This window comes from Bos taurus, chromosome 18 (genome assembly GCF_002263795.3).
Source record: "Bos taurus isolate L1 Dominette 01449 registration number 42190680 breed Hereford chromosome 18, ARS-UCD2.0, whole genome shotgun sequence".
NCBI classification, from domain to species: Eukaryota; Metazoa; Chordata; class Mammalia; order Artiodactyla; family Bovidae; genus Bos; species Bos taurus.
The window spans coordinates 64,713,746-64,739,492 of NC_037345.1; the positions used below are offsets into that span (position 1 = coordinate 64,713,746).

General features: G+C 46.6%; 2 protein-coding genes across 2 annotated transcripts; both read right to left on the reverse strand.

Annotated features, from left to right (window-relative positions):
* Window positions 1-1,702: 1,702 nt before the first annotated feature.
* LOC100335593 (zinc finger protein 550-like) lies at window positions 1,703-14,983 on the reverse strand. The gene is made up of 4 exons (XM_015458482.3): window positions 14,162-14,983; window positions 10,606-10,732; window positions 9,626-9,721; window positions 1,703-5,603 (listed from the first exon to the last, which is right to left on the reverse strand). Exons 1-4 carry the CDS (start codon window positions 14,480-14,482, stop codon window positions 4,570-4,572), a joined length of 1,578 nt encoding a protein of 525 aa, XP_015313968.2. The 5' UTR covers window positions 14,483-14,983; the 3' UTR covers window positions 1,703-4,569.
* Window positions 14,984-18,792: 3,809 nt separating this feature from the next.
* On the reverse strand, window positions 18,793-25,539 carry LOC101906235 (zinc finger protein 549). The gene is made up of 3 exons (XM_024979439.2): window positions 25,406-25,539; window positions 24,315-24,441; window positions 18,793-22,337 (listed from the first exon to the last, which is right to left on the reverse strand). The coding sequence occupies exons 1-3, from the start codon at window positions 25,424-25,426 to the stop codon at window positions 21,937-21,939; spliced, it is 549 nt and encodes a 182-aa protein (XP_024835207.1). The 5' UTR covers window positions 25,427-25,539; the 3' UTR covers window positions 18,793-21,936.
* Between the last annotated feature and the right edge of the window lie 208 nt (window positions 25,540-25,747).

A 25,747-nucleotide genomic window follows, 5' to 3' on the forward strand; every position in this document is an offset into this window, starting at 1 on the left:
GTGCCACATCGAAGCATACGCACATGCTAGTTCTTGAAACCCTTACCTCATCCTACCGGGTTCCCAAAATGGACGTGTTTCACACAATCCCCTACTCAATTAAGAGCCATGGGCCAAGAATGACTCATCTCTGGGTACCCCAAATTCCAGGGCAGAGAGAGCGGAAGGGGGAAAGTCCTAGGACAACAGCATCCTCTGTGTCATATCCCGAGGCTAATAGGACCACGGTTCCAGGGGCTGGCGGCCTAAAGGCCACCCACTCACCTGCGTCCGGCCCAGCTGACCGTCGCCAGCGGACCCCGTGAACTGAGCAGGGAGCCCGGCGGGTCCTTCAAGCTTAGTGGATTCCCTAGTCATCCGGCCCTGGCCAGGCGTGACCTTGGCTGACCCGCACTAGGAGCCTCGGCTCCCCACGTGTAAAAGCCACAGAAGGACAAGTGGGCCAGAAGGAAGGAGGGCTGGGGCAGAGCCCGAAGAACGCACAGCCAGGCGGGGGGCTTGCACAAAGGCGCAGAGTAGGGTCCAATTCTCGTTCCCTTCCTTCCTTATTTGATCCCTAATAGCTACCCGGGAAACAGCCCCCGGTCTGGACTCGGGTCTCCACCAAGGAGAGGCACTGACCCCCATCAGCCTCCGTCACGTCATCGGAAGTCCGGCCTCCACCTCCGCGGGAGCGTCCAGCTCTGTCCTGGGTCGTCATTGGACGAGTGTCCCGCCACCCACGCACAAGCACAGCCCGTTGGGTAATGTAGTTTCTGTCTTGCATCCCACCCTTCCCATTCTCCACAGCGAAGGCCAAACAACCCTGCGAGACCCTGGAAAACAATGCTGTGTGATTCCAAAGATGACCACTCTAGATTTCTGTGGCCATGTTGGGCAAAGCCATCCACAAGAGATATTGAATCGGAGACCCCTGTTTGTGAAGCCCTTGGCAAGCTTCTTAAGTCTGTCACACCCTCAGGAAAAATATGCTACTAAAAATCATGGGGAAGGGTACTCCTCGGTGGTCTTGTGTTTAAGACTTGGTGCTTTCATTGCTTAGGACCCGGGTTCCATTCCCAGTTGGGGATTTAAATGTAGGTACTACACTATGGCACAGCAGTGAAGAATCCACTTGCAGTGCAGGAGATACAGGTTTGATCCTTGGGTTGGGAGGATCCCCTGGAGGAGGAAATGGCAACCCACTCCATTCTCATTTGGAAAATCCCATGATCAGAGGAGCTTGGTAGGTTACAGTCCACGGAGTTGCAAAAAGTTGGACATGACTGAGCAGGCACACACAATGTCTAGTGTATGAGGTAGGGGAGCAGCTGATAATTTGATATTCTGTCAATGTCTGTTTCTGAGAGTGAACGGTTGGTTCATGGCTGACGAGTATCCAACAGAGCAAAAAACTAAAAACAAACAAACCAACCCAAAAATGGTACTAGAAAGATAAGTTGCTTACACTGTCTTTGTGAACTAACATTAAATGATTTTACTCAGTGGTTCCCACGCTGGTAACATCAGCATCACCAAGGAATTTGCTAAAACTGCCTGTACATGGTCAGTCCATGGATAGCCTGAACCTGCAGCTCCCAAGACAGCACTAAATCCTGGGGCGTGTCAGAACAGCAATCACACACCCACAAGGACATCCCAACAGAGAAGCAAACATGAGATGATGCCGTGAAGACACAATTTCACAATCGCTTCTGCCCGTATGCCATTGTCCGAAACTCATTGACACGGTCCATGGAAGATAAGCTGTGTGTTGATAAAGAAACAGTTGGATAGGAGACCATCTACCCAGTTTCTAGTATAATTCATCAGTTCAGTCACTGGGATAATGGATTTCATTATCCCCCCTACATATTCAGCACTATTTATTACTTTTGGGTTGAAAACCTCAAACCCCATTCCTCTGTTCTTAACCTAAACTAAGACAACAAGGCAATAAACAAAGTAGGTTGGCACGCATTCCCAGTATTATTATAGTTCTGGAGTCGGTGGCAGGACCCACTGAAGGACCTGCTGAAGAACAAGGCTGCCAGTGTAGATTTCTATACACACAGCAAAGTTGCCTTTTAAGAAGAAGTATGAGTAGGCGCTTCCCTGGTGCTCCAGTGCTTGAGTCCTCGCTCCCAATGCAGGGAGCACGGGTTTGAATGCTGGTCAGGGAACTAAGATCCCAGGCGCCACAGAACATAGCCAAAAAAAGAAGAGTATGACTGTTTTGAACTCCATATGGGAAATTGAATAGAAAATTAATACACAAAAATGAAATCCTAAAGTTTATATTTAAGGATTTGGAAACTGATCTCAGATGGAAGACCTGCAATGATAGAAACAATGAAGATCCAAGAGGGTAAATGCCTGCATAGATGGATGCAACTGCTCATAATTTGTGTTAAACATGAATGATGTTTCCTTGTGGAGTTAGAATGATGAAATTAACATACAAGGTCTCAACACATAGACTAAGAATCAGATACACTGTTAAGTGTCTTAGTAGCAAAGAAGAAAAAGTACTTATAATTCTGTGCTCTACTGTTTTTAATAAGTGCTTATAAATCTTAAACAATAACAAACACAATTAGAGAATATGCTTTCCAACTAGAATAAAGAAAACCTATAAGTAATTAATAGAAAATTTAAGGGGAGGAGGGGAGAAAAAGAACAAGTGATGCAAAAAAATCCAAAAAATAAGAGTGCATATTTAAACTGAAATTATGCATATCAACTATAACATTAAATAAATATGGGGTAAATTAAATAAGCAGTCAGCACTTTTGGGCAGCTCAAAATTCCCTTCACAAGAGATTTTTAAAGGCAGGTTTTGAATTTCTATTCAGAGAAACAGAAATTTGGCTGATGGAGAACCAAGACCTGATGCTGAATGTCACTAGAGCCCATGATCAAGCTTCTTAAGAACTAAAACCTGCTGAAAAGCTATCAGGAAATTACCAGCAGCACATCTCCTGGTGAGGAAGGAAGAGAATGGCGTGGAGAGGGAACTTGTGAGTAACAACAGCCAACTTTGAAGCGCATCCACATACCCAGCCGAATGGCAGTCTCTTTACAACACTGTCCTTTAACCTCACAACAACCTGGGGAGGCATGTTGGCCAACACACTTGTTTCATAAATAATGAAGGTTCCAACGGCTAATTCAACTCCAAGTTCACAAGGGAGGAGACCAAGAACCCAAAGTTCCCTGAGCTGGTCTGGGTCACGGGCACCACTAAGTAGCACAGCTGAGAACGGTGGCCCAGGTGACGGAAATCTCATCACTGCTCGACGCACCCTCCCGCCCAAAGTCATGTAACCTGAGCAGGGCCAGGACCCTTCCTGGGTCAGAGAAATAAGGTCATGGAAAACTCAACTGCCCAAACTACCAGGATGAACTACAAGTCTTTCTGACTTTTGTGTATCCCAGAAAAGGACCTTCAGCCTCACTCACCACACTTGTGAAACTGCGAACTGTGAAACTTGTGACTAAGAAACTGGAACACACTGTCAAGCCATGGGTCACGTTTCCTATGGATGCAGAGGGCTCTGTCAGGACTGAAGGGGTAAAGTCATTCCCGGAGACTCACCCCAACATCCAAACTATGCACATGTCCCATCAACTCTGCCTCCTCACGTGTCCCAGGTCATCTCCAAAGCCACCATCCTGGGCCAGTCCACTGTCAACGTCCTCCTGGACTGTAGTGGCCTCCTCCCTCTCTCCAACATCAGTTCTTTATCCTCCTCAGTCCGTGCTCCACACAGCAGCCAAAGGGAGGCTTAGAGACAAATGACACCATCCCACTGTGCTGTGAGTCCCTTCCTCAGCTCCCAGAGCAGTTGCAATACAATCCACATTTCTCATGATGCCCTGCCCCTCCATCTCACTGCCCACCACCTGTTTCCTCTGACAGTCCCGGCTCTGGCCTACCTCAGGATCTTGGCACATGCTGTTCCATTTGCAAGTGCTCTTCTCCATCTTCAAACATGGCTGAGGCTCTGCCATACCTCACACTCTGCATATCACCCCTGTATACTTTCTGTTCCTCTTCCCACGCATTACAGTTTAACAGACATCTTTCTACTTTCACAGACATGCAGACAGACTTGTGCGGAAGTGACATGACTAAGGTCATCCAGATGGTGATAGGCACAGCTCAGGAATGTTGGCATCCCAACTGTCCAGAGTCCAAGCTCGCAGCCACTGGATGACTCCTTCTGATCACATCTGGCCTCCATGCCAGTTTTGACCTTGTTCTTCATTATGCTGGATGGGGATTGCAGGCATGTTACTATCACAGCAACAACACTGGCATACCTCACCTGTGTGTTATCATGTCTGTTTCCCATTCTAGACACGAGTCACAAGACTCATGTCCCAGTCACCCATCTCCATAACCCAGGACACTGTGTGCAGCAACAGGGATGAAAGATGGGGTTAGCTACAGCTACAGCTACAGCTAAAGGCAACACACAATCACAGCAAAACTGAGCACATGAGGGGACATAGGGGGTTACTTGGGTACATAGTCTCAGATGCCAAAGAACATTTTTCTTCTGGCCAAACTATTCACCACAATAGTTACTTTAAAGAACTCTTCCCGATATGAGTTCTCTGATGCTGACTGAGCCCAGTCTTCTTGTAAAAGGCTTTGCCACATCTCATACATGTGTAGGATTTCACTCCACTATGAATCTTTTGATGGGTGGTGAGGGTTGAGCTGTAGCTGTAGGTTTTTCCACACTCACTGCACTCATAGGGCTTCTCCCTAGAGTGACACCTCATGTGGCGAGTTACAGAAGAGCTTTCACTAAAGGCTTTCCCACACTCTTTGCACTCAAAGGGTTTCTCCCCAGTGTGGGTTCTATTATGCCGAATGAAGTCAGAGTGGTGGGCGAAGGCCTTTCCACACTCACTGCACACATATGGCTTCTCTCCAGTGTGACTCCGCTGGTGCTCTGTGAGGTGTGACCTGCGGCTGAAGGCTTTGCCACACTCAGCGCACATGAAAGGCTTTTCTCCAGTGTGAATCCGCTGGTGCTCCGTGAGGTGAGACTTGCGGCTGAAGGCTCTCCCACACTCACCGCACTCATAGAGTTTCTCCCTAGTGTGAAAGCTGTAGTGTAGAGTGAGGTCTGCTTTCTTGAGAAACGTCTTCCTACATTTTCTGCATTTATAGAGTTTTACTCTAGTGTGAATCCGCTGATGTCGAAGAAGGAAGCGATTCTTGACAAACCCTTTCCCACATTCCTTGCATTTGTAGGAAGTCTTCCCTCCGTGAAACAGTGGGTCTGCCCTTGAAACACACGACTCACACGCATGAGGAGCATCTCCTGAGGAGACTTGATCTTGTAAATCTTTTGAGCCCAAACTATCGCCTCTCCCCAGATCACCACATTCAGGGATCCTGTTTCCAGGGAGGGTTTCCTTGCGAAGGACTGTTCCTGTCTTCAAATGCCCTCCCTGCTTTTCTGACACTCCTTCCAGTTCCCGAGCTTGCCCCAACGGAGAAGCACAGCAGACTTCCTGAGTCAGTGACCTCTGAAGTAGGTGTCCCTTGAACAAGGCTTGCTGAGAAGCAGCAGTCTCTGTGGTCTTGGTTTTCGCTTTGTCATCTGAAGGGAATCCAATATACAAATGAGGCCTATTAGTAATGCCAACACAGAAGAAACAAAATCACCAAGCAAGCAGGAAGAGGAAGATGGAAATGTTAAGCCCTGCTACCCTCCTGTGGTTTGGCTGGAGGTATATGGTCCTGAGAACCTCCTCTAAAGTGCCACAGAGAGTAATGAGAGAACACCAAGCACTGACAGAGTGGGGAGCAGTGGGAACTCACATGTGGCTGGTGGGAGTGCCAGAAGGTCAACCACACTGGAAATCGTTGGGTGCTTTTTCTTCAAGTTAAATACACACCTATCCCATGTCTGAGTCAACCCAATTCTGGGTATACACCCAACATAACTGCTCATAGTGGTTATGTTTATAATGTTAAAAAAAAATGCTTTGGTCACCTGATGCGAAGAGCCAACTCATTGAAAAAGACCCTGCTATTGGGAAAGATTGAAGGCAATGGGAGAATGGGGCGGCAGAGGATGAGATGGTTAGATAGCACCACCGATTCAACAGACATGAATCTGAACAAACTCCAGGAGACATTGAAGGACAGAGGAGCCTGGTGTGCTGCAGTCCATGGGGTTGCAAAGGGTCAGACATGACTGAGCGACTGAATGACTACTGATGTTCATCAACAGGAGAAGAAATAACATAAACTTTAACATATTACTACAATGAGATATTATACAGTATGAAAGCATCACACTCCAAGCAACTGCAACCACATGAATTTGACTTAACCTAAATCAAATCCCTTATGATTACACAGTGGAAGTGACAAATAGATTCAAGAGATTAGATCTGAGAGATAGAATGCATGATGAACTACGGACGGAGGTTTGTGACATTGTACAGGAGACAGGGATCAAGATCATCCCCAAGAAAAAGAAATGCAAAAAAGCAAAATGGCTGTCTGAGGAGGGCTTACAAATAGCTGTGAAAAGAAGAGAAGCTAAAGGCAAAGGAGAAAAGGAAAAATATACCCATTTGAATGCAGAGTTCCAAAGAAGAGCAAGGAGAGATAAGAAAGCCTTCCTCAGTGATCAGTGCAAAGAAATAGATGAAAACAATAGAAAGGGAAAGACTAGAGATCTCTTCAAGAAAATTAGAGATACTGAGGGAACATTTCATGCAAAGAAAGAAAAAGTGAAGTCGCTCAGTCGTGTCCGACTCTGCGACCCCATGGGCTGTAACCCATCAGGCTCTTCCATCCATGGGATTCTCCAGGCAAGAATACTGGAGTGGGTTGCCATTTCCTTCTCCAGGGGATTTTCCCGACCCAGGGATTGAACCCAGGTCTCCCACATTGCAGGCAGACGCTTTTACCGTCTGAGCCACCAGGGAAGATGGGCACAATAAAGGACAGAAATGGTATGGACCTAACAGAAACAGAAGATGTTAAGAAGAGGTGGCAAGAATACACAGAAGAACTATACAAAAAAGATCTTCATGACCCAGATAATCACGATGGTATGATCACTCACCTAGAGCCAGACATCTTGAAACTTGAAGTCAAGTGGGCTTTAGGAAGCATCACTTTGAACAAAGCTAGTGGAGGTGATGAAATTCCAGTTGAGCTATTTCAAAACCTGAACAATGATGCTGTGAAAGTGCTGCATTCAATATGCAAGCAAACTTTGGAAAACTCAGCAGTGGCCACAGGACTGGAAAAGGTCAGTTTTCATTCCAGTCCCAAAGAAAGGCAATGCCAAAGAATGCTCAAACTACTGCACAATTGCACTCATCTCACGTTAGTAAAGTAATGCTCAAAATTCTCCAAGCCAGGCTTCAACAGTACGTGAACTGTGAACTTCCAGATGTTCACGCTGGATTTAGAAAAGGCAGAGGAACCAGAGATCAAATTGCCAACATCTACTGGATCATCAAAAAAGCAAGAGAGTTCCAGAAAAAACATCTATTTCTGCTTTATTGACTATGCCAAAGCCTTTGACTGTGTGGATTACAACAAACTCTGGAAAATTCTTAAAGGGATGGGAATACCAGGCCATCTGACTGGCCTCTTGAGAAATCTGTATGCAGGTCAGGAAGCAACAGTTAGAACTGGACATGGAACAACAGACTGGTTCCAAGTTGGGAAAGGAGTAGGTAGAGGCTGTATATTGTCACCCTGCTTATTTAACTTATGTGCAGAGGACATCATGAGAAACGCTGGGCTGGAAGAAGCACAAGATGGAATAAAGGTTGCTAGGAGAAATATCAATAACCTCAGATATGCAGATGACACCACCCTTATGGCAGAAAGTGAAAAAGAATTAAAGAGCCTCTTGATAAAAGTGAAAGAGGAGAGTGAAAAAGTTGGCTTAAAGCTCAACATTCAGAAAACGAAGATCATGGCATCTGATCCCATCACTTCATGGCAGATAGATGGGGAAACAGTGGAAACAGTGTCAGACTTTATTTTTTGGGCTCCAAAACCACTGCAGACAGTGACTGCAGCCATGAAATTAAAAGATGCTTGCTCCTTGGAAGAAAAGTTATGACCAACCTAGATAGCATATTAAAAAGCAGAGATGTTACTTTGCCAACAAAGGTCCGTCTAGTCAAGGCTATGGTTTTTCCTGTGGTCATGTATGCATGTGAGAGTTGGACTATAAAGAAAGCTTAGCGCCAAAGAATTTATGCCTTTGAATTGTGGTGCTGGAGAAAACTCTTGAGAGTCCCTTGGACTGCAAGGAGATCCAACCAGTTCATCCTAAAGGAAATCAGTCCTGAATATTCATTGGAAGGACTGATGCTGAAGCTGAAACTCTAATACTTTGGTCATCTGATGTGAAGAATTGACTCATCTGAAAAGACCCTGATGCTGGGAAAGATTGAAGGTGGGAGGAGAAGGGGACGACAGACGATGAGATGCTTGGATGGCATCATCAACTCGATGGACATGAGTTTGAGTAAACTCTGGGCATTGGTGATGGACAGGGAGGCCTGGCGTGCTGCAGTCCATGGGGTTCCAAAGAGACTAAGCAACTGAACTGAACTGAATGAATCTCACAGACATCCTGATGATCAATAAGGAGATAAGTGGAAAACACACTATGAAGTTCTGTTTTACCCACTCATGAATAGTAAAAATTCCTTGTTGTACTGGTGGTTATGTTTGTAAGAGGTTGTATGGACTAAGAAGGCCTGCAGGAGCCTCCTAAGGTCAGGATCTTGACCTGATGGTAGTTATTTGGATTTATTCATGTGTCAAAATTCATCAAGCTAAGGCCTTAAGAGTCATGAACACTGATATGTGTAAATTAAACTTCAGTTTAAAAAAACAAAAAGAATAAGGGGGGTGAATGGAAGTGTAATGTAGGCCTTTCTTCTACAAACAGCCTCTGAGAAGCTGGTTGTACAGATAGTCACACTGATCGAGGCCATTCTAGAGCTCAGGGAGTGGGGGCGGGGGGGGGGGTGGGTGGATAAGAGATGATAAGAATGCCCAAGAAGGTGGGAGATGTTTCTAATTCAGGAATTTGTCATGGGAGGGACAGAGGGAGGTGAGAAGAAAGGCTTCAAGTGGCAATCAGATGCAGATGAGTCTGAAAGGATTGAGTGAAGGGAAAGAGAAGCAAGCAGTCTTTATTTCCAACATGAATTTTCTCATAGGCTGAGGTCAGCAGGTGGAGAGTGGTGAGGGTTTGAGGTGAGATGAGTGGCTGGGAGAGTTGGTGTAGGAGACAGAGTGGAAGTGCAGCGATCATGGGGTGTGCAGTTCATGCAGACAAGAGAAGATGAGACAGGTGGACTGGGGTGTCATTCAGGAAGGGGATGGAGTCAGGAATGATGTGGGGTATATAAGGGATAAGAACTAGATTGTTTGCATATAATGAACAGGACCTGGGCATGGCTGCACAAGGGATCTAATGATTGTTCAAAGCTGGTTCTGGCCTTTTCAACTTCTGGGTGTAACTTGCATCCCCAGAGAGGTCTCAATAAGAAGCTTCCCCAGAATTTCAGAGACAACAGTCCCTCCCAGTCTGCAGTGAGCACCGCTGCCTGGATCTTGGCAATCCACCTGAGGAAGTGCTTGGGGAAAGTGCTCCCTTCACCATCCGTAGCTCTCGTCCAGGATGCAACAGGCAGGTTAGTTCTGTTTTGGAAACGGGATACCCTGGTTGTGGAGATACAGAACAAAGGTGTTTTGTAAAGACTGTGAAGACTCTCTCGAGTGTGGTTTTTAGGGTGGAAGGTCTCAGAATAACGGCACTCCCACGCATGACAAAAAGTGCTGCCCCGGGTCCTGAAACCAAGGCACAAACACCAGCCTCGGGCAATGTCTACACAACAGCCTCCCTCCTATAGAATCCAAAACCTGCTCACATGCAGCCACGGGACCCCTGGAAAAGACACCCACTCTTCCCATAGACGTTCTCTGATTAATCTAAGTCCACGTGTCTCACCAGGTGATGCCGGATTCTCACCACAGGCCAGTTCAAATCAGGTCTCAGATCCCTATCATGGGAATCTTTTACAGGGGCCTCAGGCTGAGCCCCTGCTGAGTGCTGGGGCAAGAGGTCACTTTCTGTCATAAAAACACCTTCACAGAAAGGGCATGACATAGACACGCTGAAAAGAGTAGAGATAAGAAATCTGAGGGTCTCAGAGAGAAGCACTGAGGTGCCCACTCCTACCCAAAGCTGTTGTGAAAAGACAGTGACCCGAGCAGACTCACAGAGAGAAGTCAGGGTGAGACCCAGAGCCAGGGTGCGAATCTGCCTGTGGATTCTCCCAGGTCCTGGGGACAGGTCCTCAGGACACCCTGCTCCCAGGAGCCCCACTTCCTCCCGCCAGGAGGACCAGGCTTCTTGCTCAACCATCCATGTTGGAGACAAAGGGAGAGCAAGTGGGAGGAAGCAAGCCCAGAACATGGCGAGGAAGATTGGTTGGGGGGGGAGGGTGCAGGTGGCTCCACCACCCAGGCCTCGAGAGGATGGAACCCAGAAGGAGGCTGCAGAACTCCCACCCCTGCCACCACGGAGGTGAAGAGAAATTTACCCAGTGAGACCAGGAGCCTGGAGGTCTCCAGCACCACCTCCTGGTACAGGGTCCTCTGAGTCAGGTCCAGTAATTTCCACTCCTGCCGGGTGAAGGTCACAACCACATCCTTGAGGATCACTGGTGCCTGGCAAGTCAAACAGAGTAGCATCATGCGCTTTGGGGTGTTGGGTGGGATCAGAGCCTGCTTACTTCAGGTGTTCACCTCAGGCCTTTCCAGCCTGCCGTACTTGGGAGCACAGCTTCTGGTGGCGGACGGACAAGGTGTGAGTTTCAACTAACTTGAGAGCTGCGTAACCTGGTGCAGGTAACACTTCTGAGCCTCAAGTTTCTCGTCTATAAAGAATTCAGGAAAATAACAGAACCTAACTTTGAAGAGGTGGGGATCGAAGAAGATGAAAGGTAACAAAAGTCCCTCAGAGCAAACCAAGGGCCCCATGAAAGCCCGCTATGACCATTGTTTTTAATGATTATTTCTCTTCTTTGCCCCTCTAAGGCCCTGGAAAATCTCAACCAGCACCCAGCTCTGCACAAAAAAGCTAGATCCCAAGCAAATGGGTGCAGGTAGTACTTTAGCTGGAACTAGAAAGATCAGGACTGCTTCAAAGAAGAGGTGGTATTTGAGCAAAGATCTGAGCAATGCACAGGGATGAACTGGAGGCCATCCTGAGCGGGGAGGACTGCGAGGGCAAAGGCTGGGAAGTCGGTAAGAGTCTGGCGAGTGGAGGATGGTGCAGCTGGAGGGCAGTGAGCTGGGGAAGGATGGAGGGGAAGGGGACACACACTCCACACGGAGGGTGTCAGAGGGACAACTGCAGGGGGCCATGCTGGGGTCTGAACTGATTCCAAGGGTCATGAGTGCCCACCAGCTCACAAGCAGCTAGTGAGCTCATTACATATAGGGCCAGCCCTGTTCCAGGCCCAGGGATAAAGCAGCAAACAGGGATTCACAGATTCTCAATAAGCAACTGAATAACTGAGCAAGACAACATCGGCTGGCTCTAAGGATTCTGATGATGAGAAAACGGAGTGGGGGGCAGAGGGGCGGCTTCCCTCATGGTTCAGTGGTAAAAAATCCACCTACCAATGCGGGAGACACCCGTTTGATCCCTGGTCCAAGAGGATCCCACATGCCTCAGAACAACTAGGCCCAGGCGTCACACTCAGTCTGTGCTCTAGAGCCCAGGAGCTGCAACTACTGAGCTCATGTGCTTAAACTACAGAGGTCTCAGCGCCTGGAGTCTGGGCTCTGTAACAACAGAAGCCTTTGCAATAAGAAGCCTGCACACCACAAAAAAGAGTAGCTCCGGCTCACCGCAAGCAGAAAAAGCCTGTGCAGCAACAAAGACCCAGAACAGCCAAAAATAAATAAATAAAATTATTAAAAAAAAAAGAAAACAGTGGGAAGATTAGAGAAAGTGAAAGTGAAAGTCGCTCAGTCATGTCCGACTCTTTGCAACCCCTTGGACTACACAGTCCATGGGATTCTCCAGGCCAGAATACTGGAGTGGGCAGCCTTTCCCTTCTCCAGGGGATCTTCCCAACCCAGAGATCGAACCCAGGTCTCCCGCATTGTGGGCAGATTCTCTACCAGCTGAGTCACAATGGAAGCCCAAGAATACTGGAGTGGGTAGCCTGTCCCTTCTCTAGGGGATCTTCCTAACCCAGGAATCCAGCCGGGGTCTCCTGCATCGCAGGCAGATTCTTTACCAACTGAGCTATCAGGGATCAGGGAAGCACATAGGTTGAGAGCAAATGTGAGAAGCCCTCTCTGAGGAAGGGCCACACAAACAAATAGCAAATACATAAGACAATTACTGGCGGTGACTGGGGCCGTGACAAGAGCAAACAGTGTCACACGCTGGAGAGAATCCTGGGACCTGCTGCGTGTTGACATTCAAAGGCTCCCACAAGGCACCACCACCCTATCTTTAATCACCTCACTTTTCACATAAAAGGAAATGTCTTTAACAGAAGGATGAATTTGCTGCTGAAAATGGCAAGCTAGTTTTGCATAAGCAGATGGCAATTGCCAAGATGAATCCAGTGACCTTCCTGGCTCCCAGCCCACCCCAGGATCCTCCTAGCAGAGGAGCAGTGAGGTGGCGCTAGTGGTAAAGAACCTGCCTGCCAACTCAGGAGACGCAAGACGCGAGCTCAAACCCTGGGTCGAGAAGATCCCCTGGGGTGGGAAATGGCACCCCATCCCAGGATTTTTGCCTGGAGAATGCCATGGACAGAGGTGCCTGGCGGCCTGCAGTCCATGGGGACACAGGAGCGAACGAGGTCTGCCATGACTGAGCATCCTGACTCTAAAAATGCTGCACATGCTGTGCATCTGTCCCCAGGCTCTCCTTATTCCTGCAGGCCTCACCTGGACACAGCCTGAGACCAGGGGAACCCCAAGACCTGATTCCCCGGCGGGGGTGGGGTGGGGTGTCCCTAAGATCATTCTAGGACAAGGGGCTCTGCTCCTGAATTGTCTGGAGCGATGCTACCTGGCTGGATCCTGGGCAATACCCTCTCTGATCACCATAAGCCAGGAGAAGGAAATGTTAATATCCTCATTAACCCCAAGGGATGGGAGACAAGGGCAGCGATGAGACCTGCTCAAGGTCACAGCCCTGGGAGGGGCACAGACACAACACACACTGAAGTCTCCATCCTGTTGCTTGAGTGCTTTCCTCAAAGCGCTCCATTCAGGTGGTCCAGAGACAGAGACGGTCTGAGACAGCCCATTTCTCTAGCACTGCCGTTAGGACAAGCCTAGGGAAAAAGACCTCCTTCGACCCTAGAAATAAGAGTAACGGAAGAGCCATAACTAGCATTTCCTGAGCGTCTCTGGGTGCACTGTGCTGCATTCAGTGGTTTTCACATCCTGCCCTACTCATCTCTCACCAGAACGCAGAAAGACTATGCTGGGATTAACCCCATTTCACAGCACAGGAAACTGTGGAGTCAGGACCTAGCAACCTTCCCCATTAGTGGGCAGGGACAGACCCTGGAGCTGAACCCAGGATGCGGGCTCTAAAGTTCGTTCTGCACACCTGCAACACACATGGAGGATGGCACAGAGGGTTCCACGTACGTGTGGGGGTTACAGGGAGCCCTGTCCTTCGCTGGCGACTCCACTCAACATGTAGAGGAAACTTATTAAAATCTGGATCAGCTTCCTTCCCTCCTTGCCTCCAAATCCTCCATGGTGCCCGCCAACCTAAGAAGTGGACCCTTTCTTCAGTCTGCCATTCCAGATCTTTCTCCACGGTTTCCAACAGGCTATGCGAGTCACAACTTAACGCCGCTCAGCCTCACCTCCAGCATTTTCATCTAGTGGTTCATGGGCTTGGGACACCCCTGCACAGATCAAGTGCACTGGGAACCCATCCATATCAACCCCGGCCTGGATTTAGGACACTCGGCTGGGACTGACTGACCAGCCTCCACAAGCCCCAGGGTTAGGGGAAGCGAAGAGACCCTGGACAACAGCTTCCTCTCTATGGAGGCGCTGGGACGACGTGGCGGGGCGTTCAAAGGGCCGAAGGGGCCATCCACTCACCGGTGCCAGGTAGGTCTCTGCCGCCAGGGCCGCCATGGTGCCCTGCGCAGGGTCCCCCGGCCACGCAAGGTGGGGAATCACGGAGGGCTCCGAGGGCTTAACTGTGCTCCGCCGCAACTCCCCACCACGCCCACCCTCGACTCTACTGGGCAGCGCGGGGAGGAAGGCTCTTCCCCGCTCGCTCTGCTCCAGCCTCGCGTACGCTGACAGGCTCCGACGCGCCTGCGAAGCCAAGCACAACTCAGGCGGAGGCAACGAGGCCCCGACGCGGGCGCCGCCGGAAGTCTCGTGCAGCGCGGGGTCCCGGTCGTGCACAGTCATTGGTCCAGAGCAACCGCCTCTTGCCGCAGAGCCGCCTGGGTAATACGGCCACGCAACCCAGCCTGGTACCGCGAAGGGCGCGATTCTGGGAATTTCTGTCGAGGATTCTAAGTACCCGCGGAAAGGGCTCTGGAAAAGGACATCCTCGGGCTCCGGGCGGCGGCGGGCGGGGAGGAGAGGGGTGGCAGGGGAGGAAGCGGCTCTTGGCGTCTTCTTAAATGGCCACCACCCCGTTTCCGTGTAGTATCTTCCGCAGCTAAGGAATATTCTTAAACGTGTTATTTCATGTGCCAGGAGGCTAAAATCTCAGAGGGACACGCTGGACCATGATAAGCAGGGTGAAAGCAAATTCAGGGATTTCCCTGGTGGTCCAAAATCCTGAGCCACCGTGCTCCCAGTGCAGAGGGCTCGGCTGTGTCCCTGACCAAGGGACTAAGATCCCACGTGTGGTGCAGCAGGGGGAAAAAAAGGTGCATCCACTCGAAGATTGGACCTGATAAACATTATCTTGCTGCTCTTCAGTCACAGGGAGCCAGAAGCCTGAGGGTCATTCTGTGAACTCCAACACCTGTGATGGAACACAGTGAAAAGACTCCAAAGACAGGAAGACGGAGATATTAGGCAGCCTTGAATCATGTGGCCAAGATGCTGTCTCTCTCTCCCTCAGAAAACACATTTTCCCTGCCTCTATACTCACTGACTGTATTCCTATCCAGCCCACCTGTTATATCAATATAGTATTTCTCACTGCACATTACAAGGCATGTTTATTTCTTTTAGTGGTGTGACACCTGGGATCTATTTGAAAAGGAGATTTACCAAATTTCATTTTCTGCAAGACATTTCCTGCAGTGGTAGAAATGTGTACAGAGTGGCCTCCTGAACTCAGATAAACGTAATGTTTTTTGTTTTGTTTTGTTTTGAATTTCAGTCTAGTGTAATGGCAATACTATCTGCCAAATGATTTGAAATTATCTCTGAGATTGTGAAAGGTGATTCCCCACCAGTTTCAGTCTGGTAGCAAGATTATGCACAATCACTTCATTCTGTACATTCGTCTTTATTCAATGAAAATTCACTCTAAGATGCCACGTTTTCATTATATAGTGTCTTTATTACTGAAGATTTGCACGTGGTTGTGCTTACACAGCTTCATGTCATCAGATCAAAACATGGCTTCTCCATCTCCTAGTCAGCCTCACACTACAATAAAAAAAGATGACTCAAGGTTTCTATCTAAGCTGGAAGGGTAGATTTATCAGTCATTGAGATGGGAAGGGTGGTGGTGGTGTAGATGGAGGAGGTTAGAAGGAAATATTTAAAATTCGCTTTTGAACATATTTTATCTTAGAATCTATCAAACACCCAAGTGAGGCAAACTGTAGGCATTTGAATATAGGGCTCTGATACTCTGCTTTTTTAAAATGACTTTATTTATTTACTTATTTTTGGCTATGCTGGGTCTTCACTGCTGTGTGGGCTTTCCTCCAGTTTTGGTGAGCAGGGCTGCTCTCTAGCTGAGGTGTGCAGGCTTCTCACTGCAGTGGCTTCTCTTGTTGGGGAGCACAGGCCCAGCGGTTGTGGTGTGTGGGCTTAGTTGCTCCATGGCTTGTGGAGTATTCCCAGGTTAGGGGTCAAACCCATGTCTCCTTCACTGGCAGGCAGATTCTTTTTTTTTGGCAGGTGGATTTTTACCACTCCAGAGCCTCCAGGGAAGCCCTGACTCTTTTTTGGCAAAACAAGTGAGATGTTTTACTCTTTGATGGGCTGATTTTTAAAGAATAACCAGAGCTATGCAATCCAGACTCCCCAAGAGAAGAAATTAATGTACAGAAATAATACCAAGTAAAACGTCACATACCTGGATTTGTGCAGCTACAGGTAAGTTTAACGTTTTAGAAAAAATAAACAGCAGGATATCTGGGAAATATTAAAGGATTGTCTGGAGCTACAAAAAGATGCTCCTTTTCCTTAAGGTGGAATAAACATGTGGTACCTACCATTCACATTCCTGATCTCCGAAAGGTAGATTTCAGATAAGAGATTTCATATCAGGCTGCACCCTTGCCAGCTCTTTCCCTTTCCTTGTACTCAGTCATTAAACTTCTCATATTAATTTCCCCTAGATAAATCATATGTCATTGAACTCTGGTCAGGTTCTGCTTCTACAAAACCCAACCTTAGGCAGAATATATTTGGTCAAACCTAAGATATCAGTCATGTGAATCATGTCAGTGATATTAGGTTTCTCTTCCATAAGAATATAAGCAAAGGCCAGGAAAACTGCCTGCAATGTATAACTACAGATTCAGACTAAATCTGGTCCTACCCTGTTTCTAACAAAATACTGAGTTGTTTTTCAAAGACAGGACAAAACCACAAGTCATGCAGTCAAACCATGCATTAAGATATCAACCTCAAGCAACACTCAGGATCAAAATTTGTCCCCTGTCCCCACTTTTAATTTTCTTTTTCTTTTTTATAGTGTCTTTGGTTTTGGTATCAGGGCAATAATGAATGACATTGTAGAATAAATTTAAGTGTGTTTCATCCTCTTTAGTGTGTTTCCTCTTTTTGGAACAGTTTGAGAAGTCACATTAGCTCTTCTTTATATGTTTAGTAAAACTCCTCTGTGAAGCAGTCCAATCCTGGACTTTCTTTTCCTGGGTTTTTTTTAAAGAACCAGAATATATATTCTTTTCAAGTGTGCATGGAACATTCTCTAGTATAGACTACACACAATCTCACAAAACAAGCCTTGATAAATTTGAGAGGACAGAAATTTAAAGCATCTTTTCTGAGCATGATAGTATAAACTCAGAAAATCAATCACAGAAATAAAAATGAGGAAAAAAAAAAAAAAAACAATTACATGGAGACTAAGCAAAATGCTACTAAAAAACCTATGGGTCAATGATGAAATCAGGCAGGGAATCAGAAAATACCTCAAGAAAAATGAAAACGAAAACACAGCCTTATAAAAATCTACTGGATGCAGCAAAAGCAGTTCTAAGAGGGAAGTTCATAGTGATATAGGCCTTCCTCCAGAAACAAACAAAATCTCAAAAGATCAACTGAACCAACCACCTAAAATTAGCGGGGGGGGGGAGCAAAACCCAAAGTCAGCAGAAGGAAGAAAATTATAAATGTGAAAGAAATAAATAAAACAGGTGTTTTTTTTTTTCCAAAGACAAGGTTCATAAGACCAGGAGATAATTTTTTGAAAGGATAAACAAAATCAAAAACCTCTAGTCAGGCTCACCAAAAAGAAAAGAGAGACAACCCAGATAAACAAAATAAAAAATCAAAGAGAAGGAACAACTGATACTATAGAAAAACAAACAAAAAATCCTAAGAAAATACTATGAACAGTCATAAGCCAATAAATTCAACAACCTAGAAGAAATGGACAAGTTTCTAGAAACATAGAGGAAAAAGTGGGGTAAGAGTTAGCAAGTATATCCACAGTTGTGCAAATGAACATGAACTGTGTGTTTTCATCTTATCTATTTCAAGACATTGATATGTGTTGGTGTTTCAGACATGTACCTAGGAATATGGATGTAAACACATATTTTCCTACTGGAACTTACTCTGTATTTGTTAGAAAATATAATAAGCAGCTCATCTACGACATTAAGTTGCATAGTATAATGGATGGTGATGGGTCCTAAGGAAGTTAAGAAGGGCAAAAAATGGATGATGAAAAAATTAGGAGTTTATGATGGGTTGAGGCACTAAACCGAGTGTCCATATTTGGACTTCTAGTGAAGATGGAAACTGAGGGCGTATTTTAGGTGATTTATTTCATCCTTTCCAATTGCTGCAGTCATTTTGCCTTACTGAATGAAACTGGAACTCCAGGATGACACTAGAACCCACTGTCCTCCTTTTATTCTAATGGGGATATTCTAACAATGGTTCAAAGGTAGTCTTTCTAATAGCTTTATGTAGATATTATTTATTTGTAAGATTAAGAAAGATCACTACTAGGGAGGTCCCTGGTGGCCTAGTGGTTAGCACTTTCACTGCTGTGGCCTGGGTTCAATCCGTGGTTGGGAACTGAGATTTCACAAGCTGTCCAAAAAAAAAAGAGAAAAACCAAGGGGGGAAAACACACACACACACACACACACACACACACACAAAAACAAGAAGGATCACTTCTATCCTTACTTTGATATCTAAGTGTAATAGATATGAACAATCCACAAATTGAAGATTTTTCCATTCAATATCATCACATGTAGAAAATACCTGGAAACATTTAAGATCTACAAAGGGAAAACTAAAAAACACAGCTAACAAAATTAAAGATCTGAATAAAAAGGTATATTATGTTTATAGATTGGGGCACAGTCTTTCTTCTATGTGTGTGTGTGCTCAGTTGTTTGACTCTTTGTGACCCCATGGACTGTAGCACAAAATGCTCTTCTGTCCATGGGATTTCCCAGGCAAGAATAGTGGAGAGAGTTGCAATTTCCTTCTCCAGGGGATATTCGCAACCCAGGGATGGAACCCAAGTCTCTTAGGTCCCCTGCATTGGCAGGCAGATTCTTTACCACTGCACCACCATCAGTTCAGTTCAGTCACTCAGTCGTGTCCGACTCTTTGCGACCCCATGAATTGCAGCACACCAGGCCTCCCTGTCCATCACCAACTCCTAGAGTTCACCCAGACTCACGTCCATTGAGTTGCTGATGCCATCCAGCCATCTCATCCTCTGTCGTCCCCTTTTCCTCCTGCTCCCAATCCCTCCCAGCATCAAAGTCTTTTCCAATGAGTCAACTCTTCACATGAGGTGGCCAAAGTATTGGAGTTTCAGCTTCAGCATCAGTCCTTCCAAAGAACACCCAGGACTGATCTCCTTTAGGATGGACTGGTTGGATCTCCTTGCAATCCAAGGGACTCTCAAGAGTCTTCTCCAACACCACACTTCAAAAGCATCAATTCTTCGGTGCTCAGCTTTCTTCACAGTCCAACTCTCACACCCATACATGACCACTGGAAAAACCATAGCCTTGACTAGACGGACCTTTGTTGGCAAAGTAATGTCTCTGCTTTTGAATATGCTATCTAGGTTGATCATAACTTTCCTTCCAAGGAGCAAGTGTCTTTTAACTTCACATCTACAGTGATTTTGGAAACCCCAAAAATAAAATCTGACACTGTTTCCACTGTTTCCCCATCTATTTCCCATGAAGTGATGGGACCAGAGGCTATGATCTTCGTTTTCTGAATGTTGAGCTTTAAGCCAACTTTTTCACTTTCCTCTTTCACTTTCACCATACTGAAGATTAAATGCAATTCCAATCAAAATTCTAGTGGGAATTTTTGTTAACAAATTGAAAAGTGGATTCTAAACTTTATATGGGGGAATTCCCTGGCGATGCAGTGGTTACAACTCTGCACTTGCACTGCCAAGGGCACAGGTTCAATTCCTCCTCAGAGAACTAAGATCCCATACGCTGAGCGGCCAAACAAACTCCGTACAGAACGGCAAAGGACCAAGAATGGCCATAATAACTTGGATGAAGAAAGTCCAAGGAGTATACAACCTTGAGATCAAGACATATGATTGTTAAAAATAAATTATTCAACACATGAAAGTATTGGCATAAATAAAGTGGATAAATGCAACTGAAGAGAAAGTGCAGAAATAGACATATACATACATGACTGACCTTCCATGAAGATACTAAAGCAATTCAAGAAATAAGCTATACTATTTAAATCAATATCACTGCAGCAATTGGGTATCCATATTAAAAAAAATAACTTTCCAAATCAACTGAGTATGGCTCATTAATATTAAGATATCTAAATTTAAAAGTTACAGAAGGAAATACAGGAAAAATTCTGTCTTTAAATTTGGGAAACATTTCTTATTTACAATACAAAAAGAATAATCAGTAAAAGAATAAATGGACAAATTAAACTACACTAAAATTAAAGCATCTTGGGAATTCTCAGGTGGTACAGTGGTTAGCACTCTGTACTCCCACTGCTGGAGGCACAGGTTTGATCCTTGGTTGGGGAACTAAGATCCCTCATGCCCAGCAGCATGGCCAAAAATAAATAAACAAATAAACAAACAAACCAAAACAAAACTCTTTCTCTGGAAATGTGACTGAACTGAGACGACCAAGTGTGGTGGAATACTGGTAAATATTTCCAGCAGAGTACCTTAATCAATAATCCATGAAGAAAGATTAAGTCAGTAGTTAGGAGGGTAAATCATATGAACAGCAATTTCAATGATATATGCGTGGAAATTAACACATGGAAAATGACTCAGCATCATGTCATTAGGAAAATGCTACTTCAAATCATTGGATACAGCTATGATATCACAGAAATGAGAAAGCCCAAACACACCAAGTGTTGGCAAGAATGGAAAGAACAGAAACTCGGATTTTAGTGCTTCCAGTGAGACTGTAAAGATTTAACCACTTTAGAAAAGGTTGAGTGACTCTACAAAAGTTGCACACCCACCTACTCGTAACACAGGAGCTGTGTTACCAGATGTTAACTCGAATGAAGGCAAGTCTAAATTCAGAAGGGCACTTCCCAAGTGTGAACTTTCCTGTTTTTTATGAACTTGGAGCTGCCTACAAAGAGCCATGCTTATGAGGCTTTCATCTAGTGTGAGTTCTCTGGTGGACAACAAGACTTGTTTTGTAAGTGAAGGGCCTCCCACATTCACTGCATTTAAAAGGCTTTACTCCAGGCTGGGCTTTTTGGTGCTGAACAAGTGTAGCCTTGCGCATGAAGGCTTTCTCACATTTGTTACACTTAGAGGGTCTTTCTCCAGTGTGGGTTCTCTGGTGCTCATCGAGTTTAACTTTGCCATTGAGAGCTTTCCCACATTCGGTGCACTGGTAATGCCTTCGTGCAGTGTGAATATTCTCATGTCTGTTGAGGGCAAAGCTGGTTGTAAACAGTTTCCCACATTTGTTACACCCATATGCCTTCTCCAAAGTATGAATTCTCTTATGCACAACAAGACTTCCTTTGTAGACATAGGTTTTCCCACATTCACTGCACATGAAAGGTTTTTCTCCAGTGTGGACTCGCTGGTGATAAAGCAGCCTTATTTTGAAGATGAAAGACCACATTTGCTACACCCATAAGGCTTTTCTCCAGGATGGATCCTTTGGTGAGCAAGAAGGTTATTTCTGTACAGGAAGCACTTCCCACACTCACTGCACTTACAAGGATTCTCTCCAGTGTGGATTTTTTGATGCTGGACAAGTGAATCCTTGCGGGCAAAGGCTTTCCCACATTCATTACACTCATAGGGTCTTTTTCCAGTGTGGGTTCTCTGGTGTTCAAAAAGTTTATATTTGTGGACAAAGACCTTCCCACAGTCACAGCACTCATACGGCCTTTCTCCTGTGTGAACTTTCCGATGGTGAATAAGACTGCAGCTCTGTCTAAAGAACTTCCCGCAGTCACTGCACAAATACGGTTTTTCTCCAGTGTGAACTCTCCACTGCTCCGTGAATTTGTACTTCTTCCTGAAGGCTTTGCCACATTTGCTGCACCTGTAATGGCCCTGCCCAGAGCGGGGGGGCCTCTCTCCTCTGCCTGCTTCTGCATGGATGCTCTCCATCGTGGGAAGAATGGTGCTGGAGAAAGCCCAGGCTGCCGAGGAAAGTCTTCTCAATCTCTCTGCGCCTGAGCACAGTGTCAGCCAGGTAGAGAACGTCTCTCTCTACCAGGGCACACACACTGGAGGCGAGAGTCTTCAAGATAGAAGGGTCTGGCTGTGGGCTTCTGTCCTGTGTCACCTGCTCTACAGAGACACACTGTTTGGAAATGGCCTTCTCAGCTTTTCCTCCCTGCCAACAACCTGAAAGGAAGACAAAAAGTACTGATAGTGTGGAGACTTTTGTCGGACAGAAACCCATTTGCAGATTTCTGTATGACACCAGAGAGTAAGTCCACGGCAAACGATTCAAAAAAGGGAGGCAGACATGTGGCAGAAGGGGCTACTGCGAATACTAGGCCTCTGTGATCAGAGAAGAGGGAAAAAGACAGGATGCCGGGATATGGTGCTGTGCTAAGAGGAACTACCCACTCTTCTGCTAGTGGTGCTCAGCAGGATTTTGGGGTGGTGACAAGTGTACTAGGTAGAATGTGTCCCACTTCAGGAAAATGCATTCACACCTGACTACTCAGTGTTTGAGGACTATATAAGAATGTGCACCTCCCAAGATACACTAAGAATGGACTACTGGTACTGTCTTTCTAGATTTCAAATATATATATATACATACACACATATATATACACACATTAATATATTTGTTTTTCTCTTTCTGACTTACTTCACTCTGTGTAATAGGTTCCAGGTTCATCCACCTCATTAGAACTAATTCAAGTATGTTCCTTTTACAGGTGAGTAGTATTCCATTGTATGTATGTACCACAACTTCCTTATCCATTCATCTGCCAATGGACATCTAGGTTGTCCCACATGCTAGCTATTGTAAACAGTGCAGGGTAGCAAAACAGACAGAGACAGAAACAGCAGACATTTGGAAACAGTGGAAGAAGGAGAAAGTGGGATGACTTGAGAGAATAGCATTGAAACATACATTACCATATGTTAAATAGAGAGCCAATGGAAATTTGCTGTATGACCAAAGCCGGTGCTCTGTGACAACCTGGAGGGATGGGGTGGGGAGGAAGGTGGGAGGAGGGGTTCAAGAAGGAGGGGACATACGCATGCCTATTGCCAATTCATGTTGATGTATGGCGGAGGCATCACAATATTGTAAAGTAATATCTTCCAATTAAAATTAAAAAAGAATCAACTACTGGGACTTCCCAAGTGATCTGGTGGTAAAGAATCCACCATCCAATGCTGGAGTGGGAGGGGGTTCCACCCCTGGTTGGGGAACTAAGACCCCACATGCCAGCAGTGTGGCAAAAACCAGTGAACAAACACAAAAACTAGCGAAAAAGATCAGACTGCTATTGGAGAAGATTTCAGGGAGGGAGGGAAAGGAGAGACGCAGGTGACACTGGGGTAGAAAAGGACAGGGGTATGAACTCAGAGAAACAGACAGAAGGGGGAAGTATCAAAATGGGGAAGATAGAAACGCGGTGCAGCCAGGATAAGCTAAAGACTAACCCAGGCATGGCGGAAAGACCTGTTCCTGCAGGGTTAGAACTCATCAGTGACATCGTGCCTTCCTACAGCTCCTGCTCACCAGGCCCTAGATCCTGTTAACCCTCTTCCTATGACCAGACAGATGTCTACCTCGTCAGGCACCCAGGGCTGCCTCTGCCCCTCAGCTCAGGATGGGTGAAGGTGGAACCTACCAGATCAAAGGCCTGATGAACCTACCAGATCAAACTGGGCAGTCAAAGACACCAGCCCAGAGTAACCCAACTTCAGGAAAGTGACAGACTTCAGGAAAAAAACTTTTATTAGGAGAACCTTGAGGAGAGTCTTGAAAAAATAACCTAGTGTTGACCACAAATGCTGACCACGTAAGTGTCTGTTATCACTGAGGCAGGTGCTGCACAAAAAAAGGTTAGAACCCTGTGACACAGATCTTCCACCCAGGTCAATACACCAAGTACTGGCAAAGCAAAGAAGTGGACAAGCAGGCAACAAGCCTCCAAGAGCAAACCCTTCTGTGAAAGGCTTCAGGGCGTGTGACACAGACTGAACACCTATGAGTGGGGGACACAGCTCAAATGCCAGGAAACCAGGGAAGGAAGCAGTGTCCATGACCTAGGTTAGGAAGGCTGGAGTGAGCCAAGCAGAGAGCAGGGCCGAGCCCAGCACAGCGGTGTGTGCAGATGCAGTTCTTACCCAGGGAGGCTATCAGGGACAGGTTCTCCAGCATGACGTCATAGTACAGGAGTCTCTGAGCCTCGCCGAGGAGCCCCCACTCCTCCTGGGAGAAGGACACCGCCACATCCTCAAAGGTCACATGGCCCTGTCAGGAGGGGGACACGAGTTCACAGCGGCCTCTGTAACCAAAACACCCTCCCCACCCACCCCAAGCTTCATGGCACCAACACTGTGACCTCAGGGCCTGGAATCTGACATGGTCCACCTGCTGTCCACCTGCTCAGGAGTATCTTCACACCTGGACCCCGCCCCCACCTGATCTCCAGATGTGTGTCTAGTTGTACACCTGACACCTCCCGTGAGACACCCCTGCCACATCTCACACTCAGCACGAGGATACGTAATTCTGGACAATCCTCCTGCTCATCACTCCTACTTTTTGTTGGCTGCACCAGCTCTTACTTGTGGCATGTGGGATCTAGTTCCCTGACCAGGGATCGAACCCTGGGCCCCCTACATTGGGAGCGCAGAGTTTTAGCCGCTAGGCCACCAAGGAAGTCCCATCACTCCTACTTCTCACTTCCCGTCTCAGACACAGTGTCCCTACTCTCACCTAAAGGCAAACATCATGGTGTCATGTCAGACGACTGTCTCTCACCCTGCACAGCAGAAAATCATTCAGCTCCTCAGGCTGCCACCCAGGAAAGGCTCTGCTGTCTTTATCCACCCACGTCCTGGGTCCTGCAGTTTGCTGGACACGCCCCACTTGGTCTCACCTCCAGGCACACGGACAGGCTGGCTCCTGTCCCAGGAACATCTCACCACCTCACCTTCTCCACTGGACACAGGAGACCACCTCAGTACAACAATCAAAACTGAGGAGGGGGTTCATGGGAATCCCTGAATTTGTAGGCAAGTGGGACAGAAGTACTGGTAGCCTGGGAACCAGAGACCAGAATTGGCCAGTCTAAAGAGGGTCCTGTGCCTGAGGTGACCCAGAGCCAGAACTAAGGCCCAACAACCCCAGGCCAACTGAGTCTCCTGTATCTGTGTGTCAGGACCAGCGGTGGGATGACGTCTGGGGAGGTACTGGGGCTTCTTCCACTTACCTGTCCAGGGATCATAAACATTGCTGCCACTGTGGGAACCTGTGAAAAGAGGGAGGATCTGAGATCAAGGGTATCTTGGTGAGGATGGAAAGGCGGAGCTGTGTCCTCCCTTCCCTTTCCTGGACATGAGTCACTTCAGGCTCTGACCCTACACCCTCAGGCTTCAGAGCAATAACCCGACAACTCAGATAGCCTTCGACAAAGATTCAACTTCCTTCAGTTTCCGTGTCTTCATGTGTAAAATGGCAACATTTATGGTGCCTATCTCATGATGTTACTGTAGGCATCAGATGCATTATTACTGTATGTCTGGGCTATCACTGAGCTATAACAGAACACAGG

What these genes read in the sequence shown, in the direction of transcription:
- LOC100335593 (XM_015458482.3), bottom strand. Translation starts at nt 14,482, where the DNA reads ATGACTGTGCACGACCGGGACCCCGCGCTGCACGAGACTTCCGGCGGC. An exon ending in CAGAGACCTACCTGGCACCG is followed by an intron (nt 10,733 to 14,161) that starts GTGAGTGGATGG and finishes TTGACTTGCCAG; the next exon opens with GCACCAGTGATCCTCAAGGA. An exon ending in TTCCCCAAGCACTTCCTCAG is followed by an intron (nt 5,604 to 9,625) that starts GTGGATTGCCAA and finishes GATTCCCTTCAG; the next exon opens with ATGACAAAGCGAAAACCAAG.
- LOC101906235 (XM_024979439.2), bottom strand. Translation starts at nt 25,426, where the DNA reads ATGTTTATGATCCCTGGACAG. An exon ending in TGTTTATGATCCCTGGACAG is followed by an intron (nt 24,442 to 25,405) that starts GTAAGTGGAAGA and finishes CCCTCCTGACAG; the next exon opens with GGCCATGTGACCTTTGAGGA. An exon ending in GTCCCTGATAGCCTCCCTGG is followed by an intron (nt 22,338 to 24,314) that starts GTAAGAACTGCA and finishes TCTTCCTTTCAG; the next exon opens with GTTGTTGGCAGGGAGGAAAA.